Genomic DNA, 24,867 nt, shown 5'->3' on the forward strand with positions numbered 1-24,867 from the left:
ACGTGTAAACATTTATCAAACTTTTCTCCAAACTGGGTGCACCGAATCATTTGAAGCCTCATCACGAGATTATGGAGGCCCTAAGGAAGAAGGCGATGCCAGTGAAATTTCATTCTTCGAAAAAAGTCTGTATTTATCTCTGACAAGAACCAAAAAAAGACAGTTTTTTCCGAAAAATATAATTTTACGAGCATCGTGTTCTTCCTTGGGGCCTCCATAATCACGTGTTAAAGTTTCAGACCGTGTCATACGTATATGGCACTTTCATATCACCTTAACATCCGTACAGGCGAAACGTATCGATCACGTGTTACCTCGCCTTGTGAAACGTGAGACAGACATTTTCGCGAGACTATTTCTCGTATTTTTACGCCCGGAGAAAGTAATTTCCAACGGTTTATTATCCGCTCGAGGACCAATCACGCGGCGACTCGTCCGCATTGGCCAAGCCGGATTCGTCGTTGTGAAAAACGACATGTTTCGCGGAAGCGAACACGATCGCTTCCTGAGACTCGGTTAAACGAGTTTATTGGACCGGCGAAACGTTCGGCTCCATGTTCGGCAACCAACGCACAGCCGGGATACAACTGGACTCAGACTTTTTTTAAATCCATTTCCAACCTCCATTCGAAATATACCACGTGAAAAATATCAGGAAATATCGTTCGAAAAAAAAAAACACAAAAAGAAATACGAGGCAAGGAAAATCAAAAAGTGAGAGATTATTAATATTAGGATATTTTGTTTATTCCTGCAGATTGAACGGGTACCAAATGACCATTTCTTCTGCCATGGCGAGTGCTAAGAGGAAGCAGTCCTCGAGTGTAAGAGAGAGATAAAGGTGTTTACTTGTTTATGTAAGTGGACGCGTAAGAAATAACAATCGTACGTTCCGCATAGTGTGTACTTTTCAAAGACGGGATGTTAAGCGTATTTTACGAGAACTGCGTTAGGGCGGGCAATTACGCACGCGCAGTACGTGATAACTGTTATTAAGCCACGCGCCGATAGAAAACAAGCACGACGTATCGGTAATGTAGTAATTGAACGATTCGACCACCTCCAATCGTTACGGCGATTGGAAAGAGGGGGGGTACATTTTATTCCCACTGGAGTCGATATTACCGACGGCGGCCGTGAAAGAAGATTATCGCCCTGAGAAATATTAATTTGACTCTACACTTTATCAGGTACAACGCGGCACAATACGAGGAGTAATACCACGGTGGAATTTATCGAGACGTTTCCTGAGAAAGTTGTAACGGAAAAGGTTTTGCGGTGGAAAAAAAAAACCGGAGAATGTTAAATGACCCGACATAGCGTCGAGCAAGACCCAACGGGGGACGGAAAAAATGCCAGGTAATTTATTGAAATTTTAATGCCGACAGACCATCGACCGAGAAAACGCTCCTAGTGGAGCAGTAATTGCCAGGTACTCGCCCGCGGTGAATAAATCTTATTTCACGGCGCATAAGTCATGGTACAATGCAATCTATCGCGGCGTCCCAGCAGGAAGTTGTCGCGGAAAAGATCGATCGACCCTTTTTGCGATCCCCTCGGAGAAATGGCCGATCGCGGAAACTTGAATGATGACTTTAGGAGGTCGACGGCACGGACGGTGGAGCACCCTCCGAGGAGAAGTAATACCGCGTACGTGAACTTCGGCGGGAACTCCGAATTGAAACGTCGATTCTTCCAGGAGCCGAGTCGCATTATCCGAGGACTTGGGCAGAATTATTGCCGGCGAAACAATCGAACTTCCTGTCCCCGTCCTTGGGAATACCGCGCCTCCTCGACGGAAAGATTATTAATGCGTCGTCGTCGAAGCCCGGGCCGGCACGTAGTGGCGAGGTAGGAATTCAACTTATAATTAAAAGTAAGTACCCGATTACCTTCTGCAAGCCCCCGACGTATGGTCGGATGTTCCGGGAAAAAGTTCGGCCGGAACTTTCCACCCGGTGGAAATTAGAGGCGCGATTCGCGCCCGGGGAGAACTCCCAACGTTCCATGGTTGGAGCTGTTAAAATATTTAACACGGGCTATTGATTTGTTTTCAGATTATTTACTACGCGCCGCATGACCGCAGGCCGTGGGGATTGCATGGCGCGAGTGCACCGAGCTTTGGGAGTACCACCGAAGCGATATCTGGATTTTCATCGCGTTAAGGAAATTTATTCCCCTAAATACCTGGGAATAATGTCGACGTTCTTCCGTGCCGAGGATGTTGAACAGGGGGAAGAAAAATGGACGAGCCGACTCACCTGTGGACGATATATCTTGCACTCTCGTCACGTCGGTAGGAATAACCTCGGGTAAAGAAAGCCCGAAGATGTAGCGGTGAGAGCCAAACGAATTGTAAGTTTCACGTCAGCTCGGAGGCGATCGGTGTGTGCTTAACAAGTCAAATACCCGTGACTCCGAGAATGTTTGTTTACGTTAACGCGTCGCAGGTTCATTGAGGAATTTCGGGTACACCGAGTGTCTCTCTGCTCGTGCGGTTACTCGATGGCCAGATTCCAAGAACGACTGCCGGTGGGAGCATTCCGCTTACGAGGCGTGTCTCTGCTCGCTAGTTTACACTAAACTCGGCCGTTGACCAATCCTCTCGAAAGCATGCACAGGGTGGTTGCAAACTATCGGATCTTCCTTCCCGACCCGGAGCGACGTCTTCGGGAAATCGTGAATCACTCGGCAGGTATCTCGGTGACCTCGCGCTGGAGAGGGATGACGCAATCTTTTGTGAAACGGGACCTAGGTGGAATCGCCGAGGGACCGGAGACGCGTGTGAACGAGTCGTATGGATTATTGATAAAAGTACTCGAGGCGTTGAATTTTGTTTGATCGTAAAGGAGCAAAGGTCAGACTTCGCGAGTTAAATCCCGCCATGGGAGTGACGGTTGAAATTGCGCGAGTTCGCTCCCCGGATTTATGCCCCGGACGGGGACGCAGTTTGTTCGGAAAGTTCATTAATTCCTCGTCTAGGAGCGTTCGACAGTTCGGCCGGCGAGCCATTAATGCGAACCACTGTGCGTTGGCCCATTCACCAGGGCAGGGAGCCGAGAGCGGCCGAGTCCGGCCGAAGGTGGCCGAGCGCGCACGAGGCAACAGGCGGCCCATTTCGAATCGGCGCGCGACTCGGAGCCCCGACCGCGCCGCGCCAGTGAGTCGCCGACGCTCGAGGTGCGCGTATCGGCTGCCAATTTCGGAGCGTTGTTCGACGTGAACTCCCGAGAGTTCTCCGGATTTCTCGAGTCGCGATAGGTGCGCGAGTGAAGTGGGAGGAAAGTCGGCCCGAGAGACGCCGATGAGTACTATTTGACGTCGGGGGCAAACACTCGGTTCGCGGTCGCGGTGTTTGAGGACAAACACGAGTCGGAAACCCGAGGGGCGCCACCCCCTGCCTTACCGACGCGCCGCCGATTCCGCCGGTCGGCCAATTGCGTCGCGGACGCGCCGCGCACGCGCGGACCATGCCGTGACCCGGCCGCCCGCCGACCCCTGGTGCCTTCCGCGGACCCTGGCCGCCCGACCCCCGCCGCTCCAGCGCCTGTCACGTGTCCCCAAAATGGCGGCGCGCGTCCGCGAGGACTCACCGGGCGGGCCGCACGCGCCACGTGCCCCGAAAATGTCCCGCCGTCACGTAGCCACGGTCATTCTGCTCCTCGCCGCCTCTTCCGGCGTCCCGGCGGCCAACGAGCTCAAGGACTACTGTTCCATGCACAAGTTCGACAACCTACCGGGGGGCCTCAGGTTCACCAAGGAGGTCGTCACCACCGAGTACGCCAACCTCGGCGCCTTCAAGGCCATTCACTGCTGTCTCAGAGGGTACCGCAGCATCGAGTGGTGAGTATTTCCCGCGATTCTACCCACGGTTACCTCACGGTGAAGCTCCAGGACCGTCTCCTGGAAACCCTGGAAATTCGGTACCCCGCTCCGATTACGCTTTCCTCCCTCGATTCGGCTATAACAATCGTTACGATTAAAAGTACCAAGTCCCATTTTGGCGATCCAGTATGTGTATACAACGTATGGGAATGTATACTTGGCGCGAAACTCTACCGAGTTTCCTGACAAACGGAGTGATAAAAGTAGTCGTTTTTAGAGAGTATCTGGAATATCGGTACATCACTCTGGTATGGGATGTACGTAGGATTTCAAGGAATGCGATCGTCGATGACAGATGGCCCACGTGGGATGGTACCACTTCTGACAAGTTCCAACCATTTCGCTGTTTTCAATGCGCCGACTTCGCAAAGTGTTTTCGAGGGGCTAAATGCCAGCCGACCCGGAGAAGGTGCGCCGCCGAGTGGTCCGAAGACCCATCTAGTTGACATTGAAGGCCGACGTTGGCGAGGAACGAATCCCGACAACAGGGAATACATTGTCAGGCGAGAGGACTTTATGCCTTTATTGCCAGTCCCTCGGCGAGCGTGCCGCCCGAATTGTGCGCCCCCTCTTATCGGCCACTTATCTGGGCCGCGGCGTTGTAAAGTGTATTTCGAGTCGCCACTCGATCCCCCCCACCGAGTTTATGTATGTAAATCACGAGCCTCGTTATCCGCGGATGTCGCGGCTCTGTTTACCGCGGGTCGCCGATTCTGCGAAGGGAACGAAAATACCGACGGCGCTCCACGCGATTAATATTAGATCTGGATTAAGCCGCGGTTTCTATTTTTTCACCCCCCTTTTCTTTTGTCATTTTCAATGACTGCCTTTATGAAAGGCGCACGTAGAATCGGGAGATTCAACCGCGGATGTTTTACGCAGTTCTGAACCTTTTTACGGGCACTCGGGGTACTCCGCGGTATGTGGGATACGGTTTCCGCGATTTGTGCCAATGGGTTTCCAGCTTGGACGGGGGGGGGAAATGGCTATGCCCGGAGAGGTGGTAACGCGAATAAACAAGGGCCCGCGGTGTGTAGACATTTGCGAAGCCGAGGCACAAAGGCAACCGGGAGGCGGTCGGCGCGGCCCGCAGTTTGCTTTTGCAAAATTGGCTCGCGCGATTGCCCGGGCGTTAACGCCGAGCAAGTTATCTCTCCGAGTATCCCGACAGGAGATTTTCCGGCCGACCTTAAGGCAACCCCCGGATTCCCGTCGGCACGATCGAGCCAACCTGGACCCCACCGGGTACTTCAATCTTGACCCCCTTCTGTCCTCCTTTTCCTGCCGCGCGACATTGCCGGGAGGGAGCTCGACCAGAGTCCTCCCACTTTCGCGGAATCGCCATTAAGCGACGTTTAACGTCGCGCGGAAACAATGGAAGATCGTTCCTATCGGGGTTAAGCGCGAAACGTCCGTTGCTCGAGTCCTGGCCTCTCTCCGGGAGGAAAAAGGGGGGTCCAGAGGGGAGAGAAAAGGGGAACGAAACGTATGGCGTATTTATATTTATTTATACGAGGGTAGATTTATTTATTAATACCTCGCGTCGCGAGGAACGTCGGGATGGTGATATTCGTACCTCGGAGTGGTTTTCCAGGGGTCGAGGGGGTACTTTTTCCGATATCTTTTTTTTTCCCCCAATTTTCTTCCGGGTGCCCCCTCGGTCCCTGTACCACGGGACTAGTCGCGAGGAGAGGTGGCCCTCTCGGGCAATGGGAGACAACGAAATTGCGCTCGTAAAGCGTGCCCTCGACTTTAAACCAATTACCGAGGGTCCTGCTCCCTCCTGGCCCTCCCCCTTGGCTCGGGCCAATTACCCTCCGGGTACCCGGGAGAGGTACGGCCGAGATGCGTCGTCGTAAGGCGGGAGGGGGGCAAAAACCGAAAATTCCCCTCCCGGCACTCCCTAACTCACTCTCTCCTGGCCCGGCACAAGTGCCCGGGAACGAAGTCAACGACGCCGGACAAAAGTTCGGGGCGAGGTCGAGGCGCGCGCCCTCGAGGTCGAGGGCGAGAGGGGGGGAGATCCTGAGGGAGCGAGACCGCGGAGGGACCGCCACAAAAGGACGCCCGGGACGCGCGGGAGGACCCTCGAAAGTGCACTTTATTGGATGTCCACGGGACTCCATTATGGCCCCGTGCAAATGGGACTTTACGAGGGCTCCATTGTGCCCGAGGCGTCGCCGAGGTCCCAGGTGCGACGTCCTGTCCACGGACTATACCCAGGACTGTATACGGGGTACACAGACCTGTACACCCTCGGCACTCACCATGTATGCACCCTACACCTCTTCCCCCCCTCCCCCTTCCCGTGTACCCACCTCGCGAGACCGCTCCTCGGGGGGTTGAAACCGCAGTTTTCTCATCTCCTGCGACCCCCCCCTCCCCCCCGACCGCCATAAAGGGGGCCGTGGAATCCAACCCTTATTTTTTATTAACTACCCACCTGGGGATGCACATCCCTACCGGGGATGAATCCGACGTCAAAGCACTCGCCTGTCGCTCTTCTACGATAATTGAGGATATCCTGGTTCCTTTTTTCGCCCGTCCCTCCCCCCTCGTCGGGGCATCCCTCCCTTCCACCCCGTTTGTGCAAATATGAAACGGGGAATTCTGTATTCACAAAGTGCACTAAAGGTAACGTCGTAACCTGTACAAAGGTACATTCGACTCCCCTCGGGGGAACCTCTCTATCTCTCTCTCTCCCCCCCCGTTACCTGAAACAGTGTACGGATTTTTAATTAACTCGAGCCTTAATTTTAATTTCTATGTCATTTAAGTTGAATCGCGAGCTCTTTCGCGGAGGTGGAGGGGTGGAATCAAATGTGGCGGGTTTGTAGCGACTCCGCACGCTGCACCATGTTTTTTTTTTTTGGAGGGGGGATATGTAAATTGCACTTATCGGGTGAACCTGGACGGCGGGTTAGCTCGCCAGGTAAAACAGGGGGAGCGACTGGCGCATCGCTTTGTACTCCCCGTAACTTCACGTAGACTCCGTAATAACCGGCTGATATTCCATTAGGGACGGATTCGCTTTACCGGAGGGTGGTAAGTGGGGGGGGGGGTAGGGGGTGTAAAAAATGGGCGAGGAACGCGAAAGGGAATCCTCGAGGGCCGACCCTCGGGATTGCACCTGTTACCCCTCGGGGTTACCTCCGACGACTTTAACTCCTCTTCGCACGGCCTGCTCACGCGAGCGCGGGTACGCGCGGAATACCCGCGGAATACGTGTGTAACCGTGTCATCGGATTTTTCTTGCACGCCCACGCAATCGTTACCGGGAACCGCCGAGTCGTTCGCGCTTCGTTGAAGCGATATATTGCGCCCCCACCGAGCTACCTCTCGCTCGTTCCCTCTTTTCCTCTCTTTTCAACGATTTTGCTCCCTCGGCGTTGTTTACGATATCAATTACATAACCGGAGGCCGATTTCGCACCGTCGCTCTCTCTCTCTTTCTGTTTCTATCTCTCTCTGCCCCTCGCGATGCGTTTCGCCATGCCCGACTCGCGGCCTCTTTCTTCCTCTACGAGAGCTGTCCTCTTTAGGCTTTCCTTCATATTTATATAAACGTGTATATTTTTTATTTATTTATTTATTTATTTTTTTTTTTCCCTAGGAACTTTGGTTGCGGGATTTCACGCCGGCACGATTTTATCTACTGCGGGTATCCATGGCCGAACTCGTAATTTTCACGCCGCGGTTCGTTTGTGAGGCTCTTTTTTTTTTCTCTCCCTTGTTTTTTTTTTTTCATTTTTTTCGCGGAAGTTTATCGAGAGATATCGCCGGCGGTTTCCGCGAAATCGGAGGTCGCGGATATGTCCGACTATGATTTGTATATTTTTTATTATTTTATTTATTTATTTATTTTTTTCCTAGGAACTTTGGTTGCGGGATTTCACGCCGGCACGATTTTATCCACTGCGGGTACCCATGGCCGAACTCGTAATTTTCACGCCGCGGTTCGTTCGCGAGGCTCTTTTTTTCTCTCCCTTGTTTTTTTATTTTTTCATTTTTTTCGCGGAAGTTTATCGAGAGATATCGCTGGCGGTTTCCGCGAAATCGGAGGTCGCGGTTATGTTCGATTATGATTTACGTAGAATCGGGGGGAGGGAAGGCGAATAAAGCTGCTAGCTCTTTTCGTCACAGGGGGTTCTGTCACTTGCCGGCTGATGAAAAAGCGTACCTCGGCAGGGAATTTGGTGATTGCTTTATTCCTTCAAAAAATGAGGAATTTCATTTTTTAGATATTTTTTTTACTGTTGCTCTTATTTTTATTTATTTATTTTTTTAAGCAGGACGCGAGTATTGTCGAATTTGGGAGGCGTTCCCCCCTCGGGGGATTTCCCCCTTTCAACGATTCCAGGAAACTCATCGGCGAGGGGGGACGACAGGTGAGGCCCGGAGACACAGGGCGACGATCACCTGTCGCGACCTGGGAAAAAGGAGTCGTCTTTTTTTTCTTTTGTCCCCTCTTTAACGGGCTTTAGGCAAGGTCCCGGAAAATGGACGGGAATGCTGACCCGGGGTCAGTTGGCCGCGGCTTCCGGGCGGAAAACCCGCGCGGGGCGGTTTCGCCTGGACGACACGCGCGAGTCATTAGGGATAATGATTCTGGCGTGCAGGATGGGGATATATTACACCAGGCCGGGGACGCTCTTTCGAAATAACGGATGTCGGCAATCACTGGCCAGGACTCCCCCCCTCTCGCGTGGTGGGGCCCCTTCTCCCCCCGCTGCTCCTTTTTTTCGCCCCCTTTTCCCCCTTCCTGATAGCCCGTCCGTACCGATTCCCGACCACCCGTGCGAGGGGGAAGGAAGAGGGGAGGGACGGGCATTTTGAAAATTAACTCTACATCGAAATTCTTGTATTATCGAACATACTCTTATTTTTTTCCCCCTTCCTCCCCATCGTAAGGGCATGGAGAGGATCCCTTTTTTTAAACGACTTGAAAAATGAAGGAGGTTCTCAATTCGAGCCGTGTATTAAAATTGAAGAAAAAAAATGGGTATTGCAGGAGGGGGACATTTAATGACCGAGAAAATTATGATAATGTACGCCGCGGTGTTTTCTGCGTTTTAAGACGGATGATCTTTTATCTCCGTTCTTATCCCACCGTGGGAGTTCGTCGGATCTCGGGGAGTCTACTTTTTTATGTCGCTCGATATCTCGCGATGGATTTATCGTCGCGTGCCTGGATTGCGTTCCAAGTGGCGGCCGTTCCTTCGCGGAGAGGTCCGAACGCGAGGGCCAGCTGTCGCGAGGGTTTCATATCTCCCCCACCTTTCTTTTTCTACCTTTATTTTTTTACCCCTGCCGTTTTTCTCCCTCCTCTATTTTTATCTCGCCCCGCGGATCCCGCAGGGCCGGCCAGCGTCGGACTTCCGGCGACTCGCCGCCCCGCTTCCGGCCGGGGGCGAAATGCCCCTTCCGGGACGCGCCCCTCGGGTTTCCTCTCATTTCATTTTCACCCGGATAGGGAGATATTTCGGTGTATGAAATCAAATTGCAAACGGTCGGATAAAAATTCCCCCCCCGGCTGAATTTTTCCCATCAGATGAAACGTATAGTCGAATCGATCCAGACTGCGCGGGCGGGGATTTAATTCGTCCGTTAATAATTATTGTGATGGGTCGGTTAAAAATTGACTCGGGTGAATTTTCGCCTCCAGGTGAAACGTAGATGGTCGAATCGATCCAGGGTGCTCTGGTGAGCAATTTAATCGGTTCGTTCATAATCGTCATTGCAAAGGATCGAATCGATTCAGGCTGCTCTGGTGAGGAATTTAATCGGTTCGTTCATAATCGTCATTGCAAAGGGTCGGATAAAAATTGTCTCGAGTGAATTTCCGCCTCCAGGTGAAACGTAGATGATCGAATCGATCCAGGGTGCTCTGGTTAGGAATTTAATCGGTTCGTTCATAATCGTCATTGCAAAGGGTCGGATAAAAATTGTCTCGAGTGAATTTTCGCCTCCAGGTGAAACGTAGATGGTCGAATCGATCCAGGGTGCTCTGGTGAGCAATTTAAGCGGTTCGTTCATAATCGTCATTGCAAAGGATCGAATCGATTCAGGCTGCTCTGGTGAGGAATTTAATCGGTTCGTTCATAATCGTCATTGCAAAGGGTCGGATAAAAATTGTCTCGAGTGAATTTCCGCCTCCAGGTGAAACGTAGATGATCGAATCGATCCAGGGTGCTCTGGTTAGGAATTTAATCGGTTCGTTCATAATCGTCATTGCAAAGGGTCGGATAAAAATTGTCTCGAGTGAATTTTCGNAATCTTCCCTAGGTATATGTTTTTTATCTTCAAGTCGACCGGCACAATTTCTCCGGGTATCTCTCGGAATTGCCTCGGGGGTGGCCGAAGTCGCCCTTTCGCCGACAATTACGGGGGTCGGTCCCGTTGTCGGGGAGGCGTCACCACGAGCCACCGAGCCCGGGGATATTGGAGGCCCGGAGTTGCCGAAATTGCGAAGACGCCCCGGCTAGCTGTTCCCCAACTACCGAATTAGAGGAGCAGCAGCTAGGCGAGGGGGGAGGGGGCCCGTGTTGGGAATTAGCGCATCCCTCGACGCCGAAGGGGTTGCGACAGGGGATTCACCCGGGTATCTCCGGGTAGCCGGGGTGGATTACTCGCGACGGTTTGCCTAGGCGTCCAAACTCGAGTTTCCACCCCATAATGGTTAGGGGCTCGACATACGACGGGAGATCGGGCGCCATGGAAAAGCCATTTTCTTCGTTTTCGGCCGCAGGGAGGGTGGAGGAGCGCGGAACAGAGGACGTCCCTAAAGCTAACAGCGCCGCCAGCATAATCGCATAAATCATACACCAAAATTTATTGCATTTTTATTGCTTATTTATAATACAAGTGAACAGGGGGGCACTTGAGCTGCGTGAACCCGGAGTCCAGTCTGATGTACAAACAAATTTAACAGGCTTACAGGAATGTTTCTATTTATGCAGACTTTGTTCCATATATATATTTTTTTTACAGAAACCAGGACTGTTAAAAAAAAAAAAAGAAACGTTCCGAAAATGGTCATTTTAACGTTTTCGAGGTTCTGGGAGGCTCTGAATTTTCCTAACGTCGGAGAATCCATTACAGTCGAAAAATCCAAATTTCCACGATTTCGGAATTTCTTTGACTTTATGAACAGCTCTGGTTTTCGTTTGAAAAAAAAAAAAGAAAAAAGTCACAAACGAAACAACATGACGCCTAACATCACGGAAACGTTCCGATAAGCCTGTTCATTTTGTTTGCACCGCGCCCTGGATTACAGGTTAACACAGCCGGGCACCTGCACCTGCTGGCAACCTGTGGCTCGAGCCCGTGGAAGACCCCGCGATTTTTCCACCCACCTCGCCTCTCGAGTGGGCCCTCCACCCTCGGGGAATTGCATCCCGGCTTTGAGAACCATTCTAAGGGTTAAAAGGCGTCCTTGCGCTGACGGCGACGCACGTGCTCTGTCAGGTGCATCGCGACTTGTTGCAGGTTCGCGCCGATGTACCGAGTCAGGGGCGCAGGGAAGGAAGGAAAAGGTGCAGGGATGAATCACGGGGAAATAGGGAGAAACTTTATTCACTCTCGGGAAAGGTCGTCGAACGAGGCTTTCCCGGGGACAAGGGATGGGGGAATCGCTGTCGCGAGCCCGCTAACCGCGGATAATTGTCACCCCGGGGGAGGTGAGGAGGAAGGGGGGGGGGCGGGCAACCCTCGATACAGGGGATAGCAATCTCGCGTTACAATGAGAACTATAATTTCCAGGAAGGTAATTATACGTATTGTGTGTCCCGCAGCGCGTACGGATCAATCCTGCAATTACACGGCCAGGGATAGGACACTTATCACGGGGCTTATCACTCGGGCGCGTCGGCCTATCTCCCTCTCTTTAATTATTTTTCTTTATTTTCGATAATTTCGTTTTTTTTCTTCTTTTTCCCACCCATATCCTGTCCCGCGCCTTCGTTATACCCGCGGAAGCCCTTCCGGGATCGTTTCGGGACCCTCGGGACGCGGGCGGTAAATCAAGCCCGGGATTGCGGGGAGATACGTCCGGGAAAAAAATGGCGGGTCGGATATTTTTTCTCTCTCTCTCCGTTTTTTTTTTTCGTTTTCGTTTTCCCGGGGTCGAATACTCGGGAAACGGTCTCGTTTCGCGACCGCCGAAATAATGCTCCGTGCCCCCCCGGGTTTTTGTTCCAACGAGTCGGAAATCGAGCCTCCGGTATGTGCGACCCCCCTGGCCGATAAAACTCCTCGTAAGTACACCACGTTAAAGGAACCGCTCCGGTCGATGCGACCGGCCTCGCGACCGATTCCCGAGACCCGGAAGACGTTGCGGCGGTCCCAGGTTCAATTTAGACAATGCAGAAGGTTTAGGCATTTGCGTTGTTACATTTTCTCGTTCAATCGAGTACGTTTATTATTATTCAATTGATAATGAGGTAATTAAGACATTTGCGTTGTCGCATTTTCTCGTTCAATCGGGTACGTTTAATTATTATTATTCAATTAATAATGAGGAAATTAAGACATTTGCGTTGTCACATTTTCTCGTTCAATCAGTTACGTTTAATTATTATTATTCAATTGATATTGAGGAAATTACGACATCTGCGTTGTCGCATTTTCTTGTTCAATCGGGTACGTTTAATTATTATTATTCAATTGATAATGAGGAAATTAAGGCACCTGCGTTGTCGCATTTTCTCGTTCAATCGGGTACGTTTATTATTATTATTCAATTGGTAATGAGGAAATTAAGACATCTGCGTTGTCGCATTTTCTCGTTCAATCGGGTACGTTTATTATTATTATTCAATTGGTAATGAGGAAATTAAGACATCTGCGTTGTCGCATTTTCTCGTTCAATCGGGTACGTTTAATTATTATTATTCAATTGGTAATGAGGAAATTAAGACATCTGCGTTGTCGCATTTTCTCGTTCAATCGGGTACGTTTAATTATTATTATTATCGTTATTTTTTTTCCAACTCTCCATCTCTTTCGGATGCACCCGAGAAATGCCGGACGCTGGACCGGAACGCAACGCCCGAGTAAGACGGATCACTGTGCGATCTCGCGCGAGCAGTGCCCGGTAAATCATGCGTCTACGTGTTACCGGCTTCCCCCGTACCAGATGCGGTACGTGCACCGACTTGGACCGTAACTCACCCACCGTACGCCCACCTTGTATGTAATTACGCGGGGAGCTCGCACATAATGCGCGCAGTGCGTACCGGGCGAGGGACGATTCGAGGGTACACGGCCAGACATGAGCGCCTTCCCCGGGACCGCGGCGTAGCCGGTACACCCCAGGAAGGCGTTAACGTCGTCCACCGTACCACCGCGGATTCCCGTAGGTCGACTCGCGCCCGAATACGGCGGCGCGCTAACCTCTCCTCTCCCTTTTTTTTCTCTCTCCACTTCCCTCAATTCTTTTTCTTTTTCTCTATCCTCCCGAATTTAATCGGTCCCCCGCTCCGCGGTTTACGGCGGAAAAAATTTGCCGATTAATTCGGCCGGGGGGAGGGAAACGGGACGCGGGGTGAATTTTTCCGGTCGCTTTCCTCGTGAACCCCACGGAAAATCGCGAGAGAAATCCTGATTCAACCGGAAGTCGGGGGACGTAAAAATCGGGACCGGGGAGGGCGGTTAGATCGCGATCGATGGTGAGTTCCTGGCTCCAGTTTCCGGAAGCCCGGAGGAACCGCGAGCGTTCCGCGGTGCTTCTCTCCCGGTCTTTCTCTCCGCACCGTCGATTTTCCGATATATCGACCCTCCTCCCTCCGGAGGGGGGAATCCACCCCCAAATGGGGGGCTGCCAACTCGCCTGTCCAAATTACGGCGGGATACGCGGGCTGCCTCCCTCCTCCCTCCTACCCCCCGTACCCTCGCGGTTTGACTCTCTCCGGAAATTCTCGACCGCGGGGGGGGTTGTAAAAAATAACCCGCGAGCGGCCTTACGGGCCGACCGACGTCCGTCCGCGGAACCGCGACCCGCGGAAATGCTCTCTCGCGGATTCCGCAGCGGAGAGTAATCTCCGGCCTCCGATTGTCCCCCCCCCTCCCTCGACAGGCAGGTCGACCGTAACGGGGGAATAATTTCCATTCGTCGCTGGACTCACCCTCCACCCTCTGAATTTTATTCCCGGTCGCGGATCTGATTTTCCTCCCGATAATTCCGCCTCGCGGAAATGCCTTTTTTCTTTCCTTCTTTTTTTTCTTTTTTCTTTTTTTTTTTTTTTAATGAATGTCTATTTTTCTTTTCCGTGCCTTTTGGATCTCATTCCCGCGACTTTTCGCCCGGACTTGTTTACCCGGGAACGTTTCCTTCGCACCTCCGGATGCGAATAGTGGAGCGACACGCGAAAGTGCAGAGACTCGCGGTGCTCGATAAATGTGCACTCGGGTGCATGCACATATTTCGGAGCCCGCTCTGCGCTATTGCGGGCCCTCCTCCCTCCTCCCCTTCGTTAAATAAACTTCGTAAACTTTTCCCCACTCGGGAAATTTTCCGCCCTCTAAGGGGGAGCGCGAAGGAATTGCGGCGTTTTCTTTGCGGGGGGAGTCCTTCTCCCTCTCTCTTTTTTTTTTCTTCTTTTTGTTCCTTCCCCTCGGTTTTTATTCGCCTTTGCGCGACTCACTGGAAATAGAAATACCAAGGTGGAGGAAGAGGGGTGAGTCCACTGATGCGATTTATTCCTCCCCAGTCGTACCGAGATATTGGTATTTTCCTTACATTTCTTATTCTTTCTTTCTTTTTTTTTCTTTTTCCTTTATTCCTTCATGAGCACGGCGAGACTGCTACGAATGATATCATAGGTTTGTGATATTTTTTTTTGGAAGTCTCATTCGAGCAGGAATATTTTGTATATATTTCTGGGATCGTTTCGTTAATAATGGCTAATGGAGATTCGGCCAAATGACTCGCTCTTACACGTGTACCTTCCTTACATTTCTTATTCTTTCTTTCTTTTTTTATTTATTCCTTCATGACCACGGCGAGACTGCTACGAATGATATCATAGGTTTGTGATATTTTTTTTTCGAAGTCTCATTCGAGTAGGAATATTTTGTATATATTTCTGGGATCGTTTCGTTAATAATGGATAATGGAGATTCGGCCAAATGACTCGCTCTTACACGTGTTGTCTCGCTCTTGCACGTGTTGTCTCCCTCTCGCTCGCCGTCAGTCGCTCCTACCCGCTCCCTCTCTCCCTCTCTCTCCCTCTTTCACGATCCTCCCTCTCTCTCCCTCTTTCACGATCCTCCCTCGTTCTCACTCGCTCGTACTAACGCGGACGAGCGTAACCGGTCGTTCCTCGAACGCGCTTACTCGGAACTAGTTTGCATCGGCCCGGCGTGAGAATGAGCGACAGTTCCTTTTTTTTTCCTCCGGCGAGGCCTGAATGGGAGTTTCCTGCCTGCTCTTTGATTTTTCTTTTTTACGGGTCGTGGAGGCCGAGGGGAGGGGGAATTGTCTTTTTACCAGGTGAGCTTGCCGACGACGCGTTACTTTTCTCATTGTTCCTCGAGACCGATACCGGCAACTCGGTCAGAGTTCTGCTTGCTAAGATATCTGGTATACGGGAATAATAAATAAATAAATAAATAAATAATTCTAGATGAAGATCACGTAGACTATGGTCCAAGGAGGGGAAAGGTAAAAAATGTCTTCCGGAGGTCCCGGGAATTCCCTTCGATTTTTCCCTCTTTTTTTTCTTTTTTTTTTCTCCTCATCTTCTTCAGATTCTTCGACCTCACTTTTTCGGGCGGCGGAAAATGGTCGCCTTATTTTCTCGCCCGATTTAATTCGGAAAGGGGGCGAAAAGAGCCGCCTCTCGGGTCATTAGCATGCCGGATAACTTCCAGAAGATAATTGGCCAATAATTGGGCAATAATTGGCCGGTAAGTGGCCGGTACCGTACGGGAACGGCCACCGGTGCGAATTGCCGGTCAAGTACCGAGGCCGAGAGTGCTTTCACCTGGGGGAAAGGGCTCGAACTGTGGAGTTTCGAGTGACCCTCGGGGGGAGGAAATTCGTCCCGATATCAACGACCGTTCTCGATATTAATAGGCCATACGGGATAAATAATTCGAGGGGGGAGGGGCAGTCGGAGTCAACGATCGGTCCCTCTGGTTCCCTCTCGAGGTAACTGGTTCCCTCGCGAGAGGCCCGGCGATTGATTTTCGAGACGCGTAATTCGTTCGGACCTTCGCTTCCTTTTTCTTTCTTTTTTTCTTCTCCGCAGGCGGAATTACCTGATACGGGAGCAAGAACGCCGATACGGAACGGCGTGTTCGCATGCGCCGGAGCGAGCGTTAGGTAACTCGAGCGAGCGCGGCTATGAAATTACAATGGGTCTTACTCTCCCTCTCGAAGCTGGAATTCCTTGACCTCGGTTACGCGAAGTCGCATTTAAATTCCACCCGCGGAGACGGCGGGACGAGCTGGGATTTTACTCCCTTTTCCCCCCGTTTTTCTCTCTTCTCTTTTTAATTTTTTTTTTCTTACTTTTACAATTTTTTTTTTGGCCTCTTTACCTCGAACGCTAATGGGAGACGTCTCTCTGCTCGCTCTCTCTCCGTAATGTATTTAATCTCCCTGTCGATTAATTAATATCTAATATTCCTTATCGATACGGGGATGCGCCCAATGCGCTTGGTGCGAGACTCGGCCTCTTTACGAGAGGAGACTCTTTACTTCTCGCAGGACCACTCTCAGAGGTTAAGCGAGGCGTCGGGGGGAATATGCGATCCGGCGTTAATGGATCCCGTTTAGGTGTTCCCTGGGGGATGGTTTTTCCCTCCTGGAAGGGCCGAGTGTCCGAGGAAAGCGCGCGAGACCGGCTGATCTTCTCGCCTCGGCGGTCCCTCGGGAACGGGCTAATCGAGTTAACCGGGAGCCTCCTGGAGGAGCCGCGTCCCGTCCAGGGAACTTCCAGGAGCTAATTGAATTCCCCTGAAATCGGTTCCCCTCCCCGCATTTCCTCCGTTCCCGCCGCGAGACCAATCGCTCGAAACCGTAATTGCGTCTTCGTTTTCCGGCTTCTCCTTGTTTTCGTCGGCCTCCCCCTTTTCCTTTGTTTTTTCTTCTCTTATGTTTCTTCCTTTCCTTATTTTTCTCCTTCTTCCCACTCGTAGGAAGTTTTTATTACAAACCGCCGAGAAGTCGTTGCATTCGATGCACCGGGTGCACCCTGGGCCGGACGGGAGAGAGCCGGTCGGTCGCACAAAGTCGAGGATAATGGAGCCGCCTCGTCGGGCCGCCTATTACCTCGTCGCCGGGTCCCTTTCTTTCCCATATTCCGCGAAGAGTTGGCGAACCCTTTGAAAGGTAAAACACACGGCTCGCTAACGATATTGCGACCGACCGGTGGAGGCAAAGGCGGCCGCTCGAGTGTCCTTCCGTTCGCCTACCGTTGCGCCCTTCTCCGGTCGGACTGCTCGCCTTGCACCGAGAGAAAAAGAAAAAAGAAAAAAAAAAAAAAGGAAATACATTGAACCGAAGAAATATCTCTGAATGGTCCCAACGAGACATCTCGATGATCCGAGGAATGATCGTTTCCCTCAATTAATCTCGAATGATTTGGACGCGACGTTTTAACGGAATTATGACGATTTATGTTGGTCGAATAATTAATCCTGATAAATTAATTAATTTATCGATAGTTCACGCGATACAGCAGCATCGCTCGCACCGTTGACGCGTCGCTGTCGCGTCGCTGTCACATCGCTCGCGCGTCCTCGACGCGTCCCCGACGCGTCGTCGTCGCGTCGCTGTCGCATCGCTCACGCGTCCCCGAGTCGCGGCCCGGAATGCATCCCGGCAGGCAAGAGGAGAGGAGATATCCAGCCGGAGGGCCGCGAGAAAGCGGGAATCCGCCGCGGCCGATCCGCCGCGCAATCGCGGCGCGCAAAAACCCGCCTCGTCGGGTCCGGCACCGACATCGGCCGGCGTTGTTACGACAATGCCCGCTCGCCGATTCGCTCCGTCGTGCCCCCCTCCCCCCAGCGGGACCTCTCGCGCTCTTTTTCATGAAAATCGATTACCTACTTGTTGCACCCGGGCCTTGTAGGGACGCGCGGGGGGACCCCGGAAAACGGGAACGGAGAGCTGCGTGCACTTGGGTATATATAAAGGGGCAAGCGCAACCGTGCACCGAGGGCACCACGCCGCGTTGCCTTGCGTCACGTGATAATTTGACATTTTTTATAATCATGTGTGATGGTCCACACATTTGGCCCCTAACTCGGGGAATATTAGATCTCGGGGAGGAATTTCTTTTTTTCGGCACCTCGTTGCACTATAAGTGCAACGGTGCATCGAAGGACGATCGTGCCTGTTGCTCCCTAGGGACGCCGGGACCCGCGACGAGGGGAGCGGATGAAATTTCCAGGGGGAACGACGAAGGGTGGCGCGACTTTGTGCACTTTATGTGCGCCCTATGTACTTCGTATGCACTTCGTATGCACTTTCGGCGCCTCGGGTGTTGGATGGGGCGGTATACGACCCCGTGTTTCCGCGTGAACCGTGTATTACCTCGGATATATACTTTGGGAATTGAAAGCGCACGGTGGGTGGAAAAAGGGGGTGGCCGAGTTTTATAGGTCCCATACTTCGTCGGAGCTTCGGCGAGACTCGATCTCGAGTTTACGCCCGGAGCGGTCCATGGGGCGAGGGCGGTGCCCTCTGGTTTGAACGCCACCCCATGGACCACCTTTTGATGAGGATGTTTAAAAAATTCGATAGCGGCACCTGTTAGATTGAACGCCACCCCATAGATCAACTTTTGATAAGGATATTTAAAAAATTCTATAGCGGCGCCCGTTGGATTGAATGCCACCCCATGGACCACCTCTTGATAAGGATGTATCCCAAGGACCACCTTTTGATAAGAATGTTTAAAAAATTCGATAACAGCACTCGCTGCATTGAACGCCACCCCATGGACCACCTCTTTTCAAAAATTCCTGCCGAGGGAACAATTACCTGCCTGTTTTTATTTTTCTCTCTCTCTCTCTGTCTTTTTACGACGCGGACCCGATAAAATAGATACGGCCATCCGCAAACACGGAAATCTCGCGGAACGTCGCCGCGTAAAAGAGGACGGATGACCCCAGTCGGATATATCTCGCCTCGTGGCCGATTTCGGTACGGGGGAACGACCGGCGGTGATTCTTTTTCATTCGGTTCCCCTCACTCTCGTGGATATTAACACGCGCCGACAACGCGCGCGCGGCTGCGGATTAGCGGCCGGAAAAAAAGGGGACGCGGTTCGGCGGAACGAGGGAAACCGCGACTCGCGAGAATTTATTACCCGAGTACTGGACGCGGATTAACGTGCACGAGAAAAGAGACATTTGCACTTTTAGCAAGGAACGGCAGGGCGGATAAAGTCTTGCTCATCCTGAATATATATACACAGATATCGCGTTCATTGAGCAATTTTTATCCCCAGAAAAAATAAAAAGAAAAGAACACCTAACACCCGTAGGGTGCGCACCGGGTCATTGAATGTAAATGCGCGATGTGTATCGCCGATGGAAAATGGAGGAGGGAATTACCAAGTAGGAAACGTCGGGCAGCCGCGAACAGGAAGGGCTGGGGATGATTGCACGAAGTGCACGTCGGTGAGACGGGAGGGGGGCTCGTTCGGTGATTATAAAATTCCTTTGTACGAGGTACGTGGCGCACATTGTGCAAGTGATACGCGTACGTGAAAGGAAACGCGCGGTGGGGGCGGCCGAGGTTTACGAGGATGTCGGCATTGCCGGCTCGCTTCTTGGAATTGCCCTCGCCGATGAAAAGAGTCCTCGGAGAGCCGCCGAAAAATGCGTCGCGACGCACCTCGTTGCGTGCCTATATTATAGGTATGCGCAGGTGCTCGGGTGTACTTTGCGCGGGATACTCTATCGGTAATTGCGACAAAAATTCCGTCGCACTTGGCGCGAGACTCTACCTCTCCTTGGGAGGGTTTCGGGACTTACGGTGCACGGTTGCACGTGATTAGGAGAGGTGCTATTGGTAATCACTCGATTCGGCGTTTACCTGTGATATCGCCCTCCACGCGCCCCCCTTGATAAGAATCACCTTCGGCCGTATGCCCGCGGCGGGAATATTAATTCGATGACGGCTCGAGAATAGACGCGTCTCTGTCTATAAAAAGCGAGACCGGACGTCGAGGACGGAACGCCGCTTCCTGTAGGTGGTGCCCGTAGGTGGTTATCGCGGGTGCGCGCCGTATAGGTGGGCATATCGGCGCTCCTTTGTCGCTCCGACTCCTCGTCCGAGCAACGCGCGGAACTCGCTCCCGCCTCGAATAGCAATTATCAGGTGACAAGGGAAAAATTTTTTAAAAATATCTGAACCGTTAACGAGCTCTGATAACGCCTCCCACGTACTCTCGGGCCCGACCGCGCTCATATAGAAGCCTCGAAAAAAAAAAAAAAAATAATAAATATTCCCAATCGGACGCGATAAAGGAATTATAAAATAAAAAAGATTCCTAACCGATATCGCGAGCTTGGGGTAGGTCGAGGCTCCCAAGCCCTCCGTCTGGGACAGGAGGAATGAAGAAATTAATCTCGGGTCACGGATTAAACCTCGTGGGAGGTAATTCTAGGGGCGAACGAGTCCACCGACGCGATTAATCGCGCGAATCGAAGATTCGCGGGGAAAGAGAGGTGGAGGAGAGCGGAAGTAACGTGCGGCATTAATCGACCCTAAGTACGTCGATACATATTCCGGGAGGGTCGCGCTCGAATTCCGCGGATGCTGGGAGACTCGCTCGTATCTTCCCTGGGGTGTCGTTAATCACCCCCCTCCCCCCCGATAGGTCGACCTGCTCTAAATTACCGAGAGTACCGGGGTGATTACTCGTAAACGCGACTGCCGTCCGGATTTTTTTTCCTTTTTTGGTCTTCTTTTTTCATTTTTTTTTTCTTTCTTTTTTCCCCCCTCGTCGAAACTCTCGAAGTTAACCCGCCGAGAAAGTCGGAGAGCGCGCCGTAGAGTCGAAGGTGCTCGGCTCGAGTTACGCACACGCGAGTACGCAAGTACACGAGTACGCTTTCACTCGAGAGGACATCGAGGGCGCTCGGTGTCGCTTTTATGCATTCGGCGCCGTCTGACAAAGAACGTCGACCGTCCCTGATATCCCTTCTCCTCGATCCCGGATTTAAGGTGATACGAAAGTGTGATATATACGTACCAAAAGGTCAACATATATGTATGTATAAAACTTTTCTTCAAAGTGACTGCACCGAATAATCTGATACTTTAACACGTGATTATGGAGGCTCCGAGGAAGAAATTTCCTCGTGAAATTTCATTCCTGGATGGAAAGTTTGCAATTATCTTGGACAAGAACCAGAGGGAGATAATTTTTCTTTCGAAAGATAAAATTTCACCGGCAGCGCGCTCTTCCTTAGAACCTTCATAATCACGTGTTAAAGTCTCAGATAATTCGGTGCACCCAGTTTGGAGAAAAGTTTTATGAATATAAATACGTGGATTTTTTGGCACGTATTGTATCATCTTAAGGATCCGATCCACGTTTTTGAAAATGCGAAAAATCGAATTCGAAGTGTTTGCAATTAATTTGCCAACCCCTTGTGGTCGAGGCTTGCGGCATGTTTGGAAGATTTAAAAGTAGGGTTTATGTAAGGGCGCGGTAAATTAAATGGGATGCTGTGCTGGACCGAAGGCCAATCTCCAGGACGGTTGCGGATGCCTCCGGGACGTGGAGAGGAACCAGTCGGAGGATGCGTGGCAAAGTTCGAAGGGACTCGGGGCCATGAAACGCCGTAACTTCCCTTTGTTCCGAACGGGTCTGTGATACGCGTGGCCGGCAAGGTAGCGCGCCTCCTTGCCGATCGTTATCGGAACCCTCCCGAAGGAACGGCGAATCTGGATCGCGACCTAACGCTCTTCCTGGAGTAACCAGGACTTTCCATTGAAGGACGGACTTTGACATTTGTTACGATACAATCGATACAAATTGAGGGGAAAAAAAAAACCTTTTATTTTATACTTTATCGCCAGCAATTTCATTGGACGGTTTCTCGATTGCCCAAGACGGGCGATCCGATGCACGTCGTTTCTCTGGATTGCCTCAGATCGTTAACGATTACTACGTGAGAAACCACACGCACGGATTTCGGGGAAGGATAGTCTATCTCCCGAAACGCCGATTTCCTTAATGACTAGATAGGGCCCGTGATAAGGTGGAGGCACGTCTCACGTGTAGACTGGAGGGAAACGCGCGAGTAGACCATTTTCAAGATGGAGGACCTTTCAGCCGAACAATTCGAGCTTTTCGAGTGGAGCACGAGTTTCGTCCTGGGAGTCAATCTCGAGCTCGACCTCGACTTTCCGAGTCGAGGCACGAAGCCCGGCTACAGGGGAATCCGGCTCCAGGGGAATACGAGAGCTTGATTGGTTCAGGGGATCCTCTCTTACGTCCCACGTAACTTACCCCTCCAATTACTTATATATCAACCATCGTAATAACTATTTTATTAAATTTTACATTATATCGATAATGAATATTACGTTACGTAGCGCTTCGCGTACGTACCAGGGGACCCCATACAACCCAAGCCAGTTGTAAGGATTACTTTTATGGAATATTCAAGAATCTTTTAATTCCTTCCGACCAGACATGACACCGCGACGTATGACGAATGAAGAGAGCGGGAGAAAGAAAAAGACCCTTTTCATCACCCCGGTATTAAATTTTCCTCGGCGATTTTCCGCGTCCCTCCCCCAACAACGTCCGAGCTGAACCGAACCGGAAGTGGACGCGCAGGTAGACCTTCTTCTCGAATTTCTCCATGGAAGCTCTAGGCACGAGGAGGGATCGAGAAACTCGAGACGGCCGTTCCTAATTCCCAGTATTTCGGGGGTGGAAAAGTAAGGAAGTACGAGAAATAGGAATATCTCCTTCCTGGCGCCGAGAAAAGAAAGATGGCCGCCACGCCCGGGTCCCGTGATACATATCGACGTCGCTTTTTTCCTCTCGTGATTCCATTTTCACTTAATTCGGTAATTTGGGGAAATTGACGGGCAATCGTTTGTTTTCAATGCCGCGGTATATCGCGGCCCACCTTGTCTCTCCTTCTTTTCTCATTTCGAGCGCGTCGCTTCTTGCGTCTTGGCGCGGCCATTTTCTATTTTCTTTTTGTTCTTTTATTCTTCTCCCGCATTAGTATGCCGTGCGTGGAACAAAAGGAGCGGGTCTCGCGACGGAAACGTCGGAATGCTTTCGCGCAGGCGTCGCCGCGATGGAGAAGGAAGGAGGGCGATCGACATTCCGCACGCGGGTGCAGGGGGGCCGTCCGCGTTTTCTCATTTCCGGCGCGAACGATCGCAAAATCGAGTCTCGTCGGGGCCCGCCATGATGGCCTCGGCGTTGCGCAAACACGGGGCGGCGAATCGGCCGGAAACCCCGCGAAGAAGTTTCCGCCCGAGAAATGCCTCGAAAATCGGGCAGCCATCCTAAATCCCACCTACAGCGTTAATCCTCGATTAAATCGTCCTCGCGATCTTAAAACGTTTACCATTGTCCTGGAAGAAATTCGACGACAACCACCCGAGAGACGAAGGAGCGGCGCTATTTATTTTTATTTCGCCCGCTGGTAAGAAATAAATCTCGTTCCTCGATTGGAATTTCCACCGAGTCCTATTATACGAATGGGTTTGGGTATTCGGTTGGACAGATATGAGATTAGATGGGAGAGTAATTTTATTTAAATTCGGGGAGATCGAGGAGGACGCGCGGGAGCGTCCAAGATGGCGGCGCTCGGGGGAAGTCGTGGAAGAAACTCGGTCAATGGAGGGTCATCTAAGGGACCCCCTTGCGGGTTTTCGGGGCGACACCCGGTACGTGGCGGAATTTCGGCGGGCCCCTCCGACAGGTTGTTCGGACTCGCGTTTAGGCCCTCGGTCCTTCCTTTTGCTCCTTTTCTCCTTTCCTCCGGTCCTCTGTTTTCTGGACCCCTTGGGCTTTCAGGTAGCGGATGTCCCGACAGATTCCATAGATTTGTTCGCGTGTTTTTTTCTCGCGTTCGACATCCCTTTTTTTCCCCCCGCTTCGGAGGGGGGGACCAGTCCCACGGAGGCGACGGGGTCGATGAAGTCGTCCCCAAGTCCTCCAACCGGAAGGGTTTACGTCTTTCGAGTATGTCGGGTTTAGTGCTCTTGAATGTCGCCGACGGAGATGAGAGATCGCCTCGTCCTTGTCGGACCGGATCCACGCGGACCGCGACCTTCCTGCGCATGCGTCACCGCCGATGACGCCATTTTGGATAACCTAGAAAATCTTTCCGATCCCAGGATGTGGAGAATAATAGAATGTAAAGATTCAGATCTGAAAAGTAAACGATCACGCCATTTTGGATAACCTAGAAAATCTTTCGCCGATCCCAGGATGTGGAGAATAATAGAATGTAAAGATTCAGATCTGAAAAGTAAACGATCACGCCATTTTGGATAACGTAGAAAATCTTTCGCCGATCCCAGGACGCGGCAAAATGGCGATGGAATGTGAGAATTCAGATTTGGAAAATTGGCGAGCGAGGGGACGGCAATTTGGATGGACTGGAAGATCTTTCATCGATTCCAGGACGAGGAACGAGAGGATGGAGTGCTAGAATTCGCTCTTGGAAATGTACGGACGGATCCAAGATGGCCGCCGCGGCGGAGTAATTCGTGCGACTAAACGCTCACTCGGCGTCCCGAAAATCGTTCCGGCGGAGAGGTTTTTTCGTCCCTTTTCGCCCTGTTTCCACTCGGGGCCCGTTCGGTCGACTCTTTCCTTTGGTTCGGCGGGCCCCTAATGTATGCCTTGGAGCGGGAGCCCGCAATTTCGAGGTTAGGTTTGCCCGCGCCGGGCCGAAGGGGAACTCCTCGCATCGCGTCCCGAAAGGGATACCCTAGCGAGCGAAGAAAGGAGGCAGAGGGGGTAGGAGGCAAAAGGTA

The 24,867-nt window shown here is 51.6% G+C and overlaps 1 protein-coding gene across 1 annotated transcript in view; it reads left to right on the plus strand.

Moving 5' to 3' along the window:
- The first annotated feature begins 3,175 nt into the window (after positions 1-3,175).
- The window catches only part of LOC105696709 (single Ig IL-1-related receptor), a 71,143-nt gene continuing 49,451 nt past the window's right edge, over positions 3,176-24,867 (plus strand). Inside the window, exon 1 of the mRNA XM_012419404.2 lies at positions 3,176-3,843. Coding sequence (XP_012274827.1) covers positions 3,566-3,843 — 278 coding nt within the window. The 5' untranslated portion in view covers positions 3,176-3,565. The remainder of the gene's footprint in view (positions 3,844-24,867) is intronic.

This window comes from Orussus abietinus, unplaced genomic scaffold, assembly GCF_000612105.2.
Source record: "Orussus abietinus isolate OABI.00-Male unplaced genomic scaffold, Oabi_2.0 scaffold23, whole genome shotgun sequence".
Lineage (NCBI taxonomy): Eukaryota > Metazoa > Arthropoda > Insecta > Hymenoptera > Orussidae > Orussus > Orussus abietinus.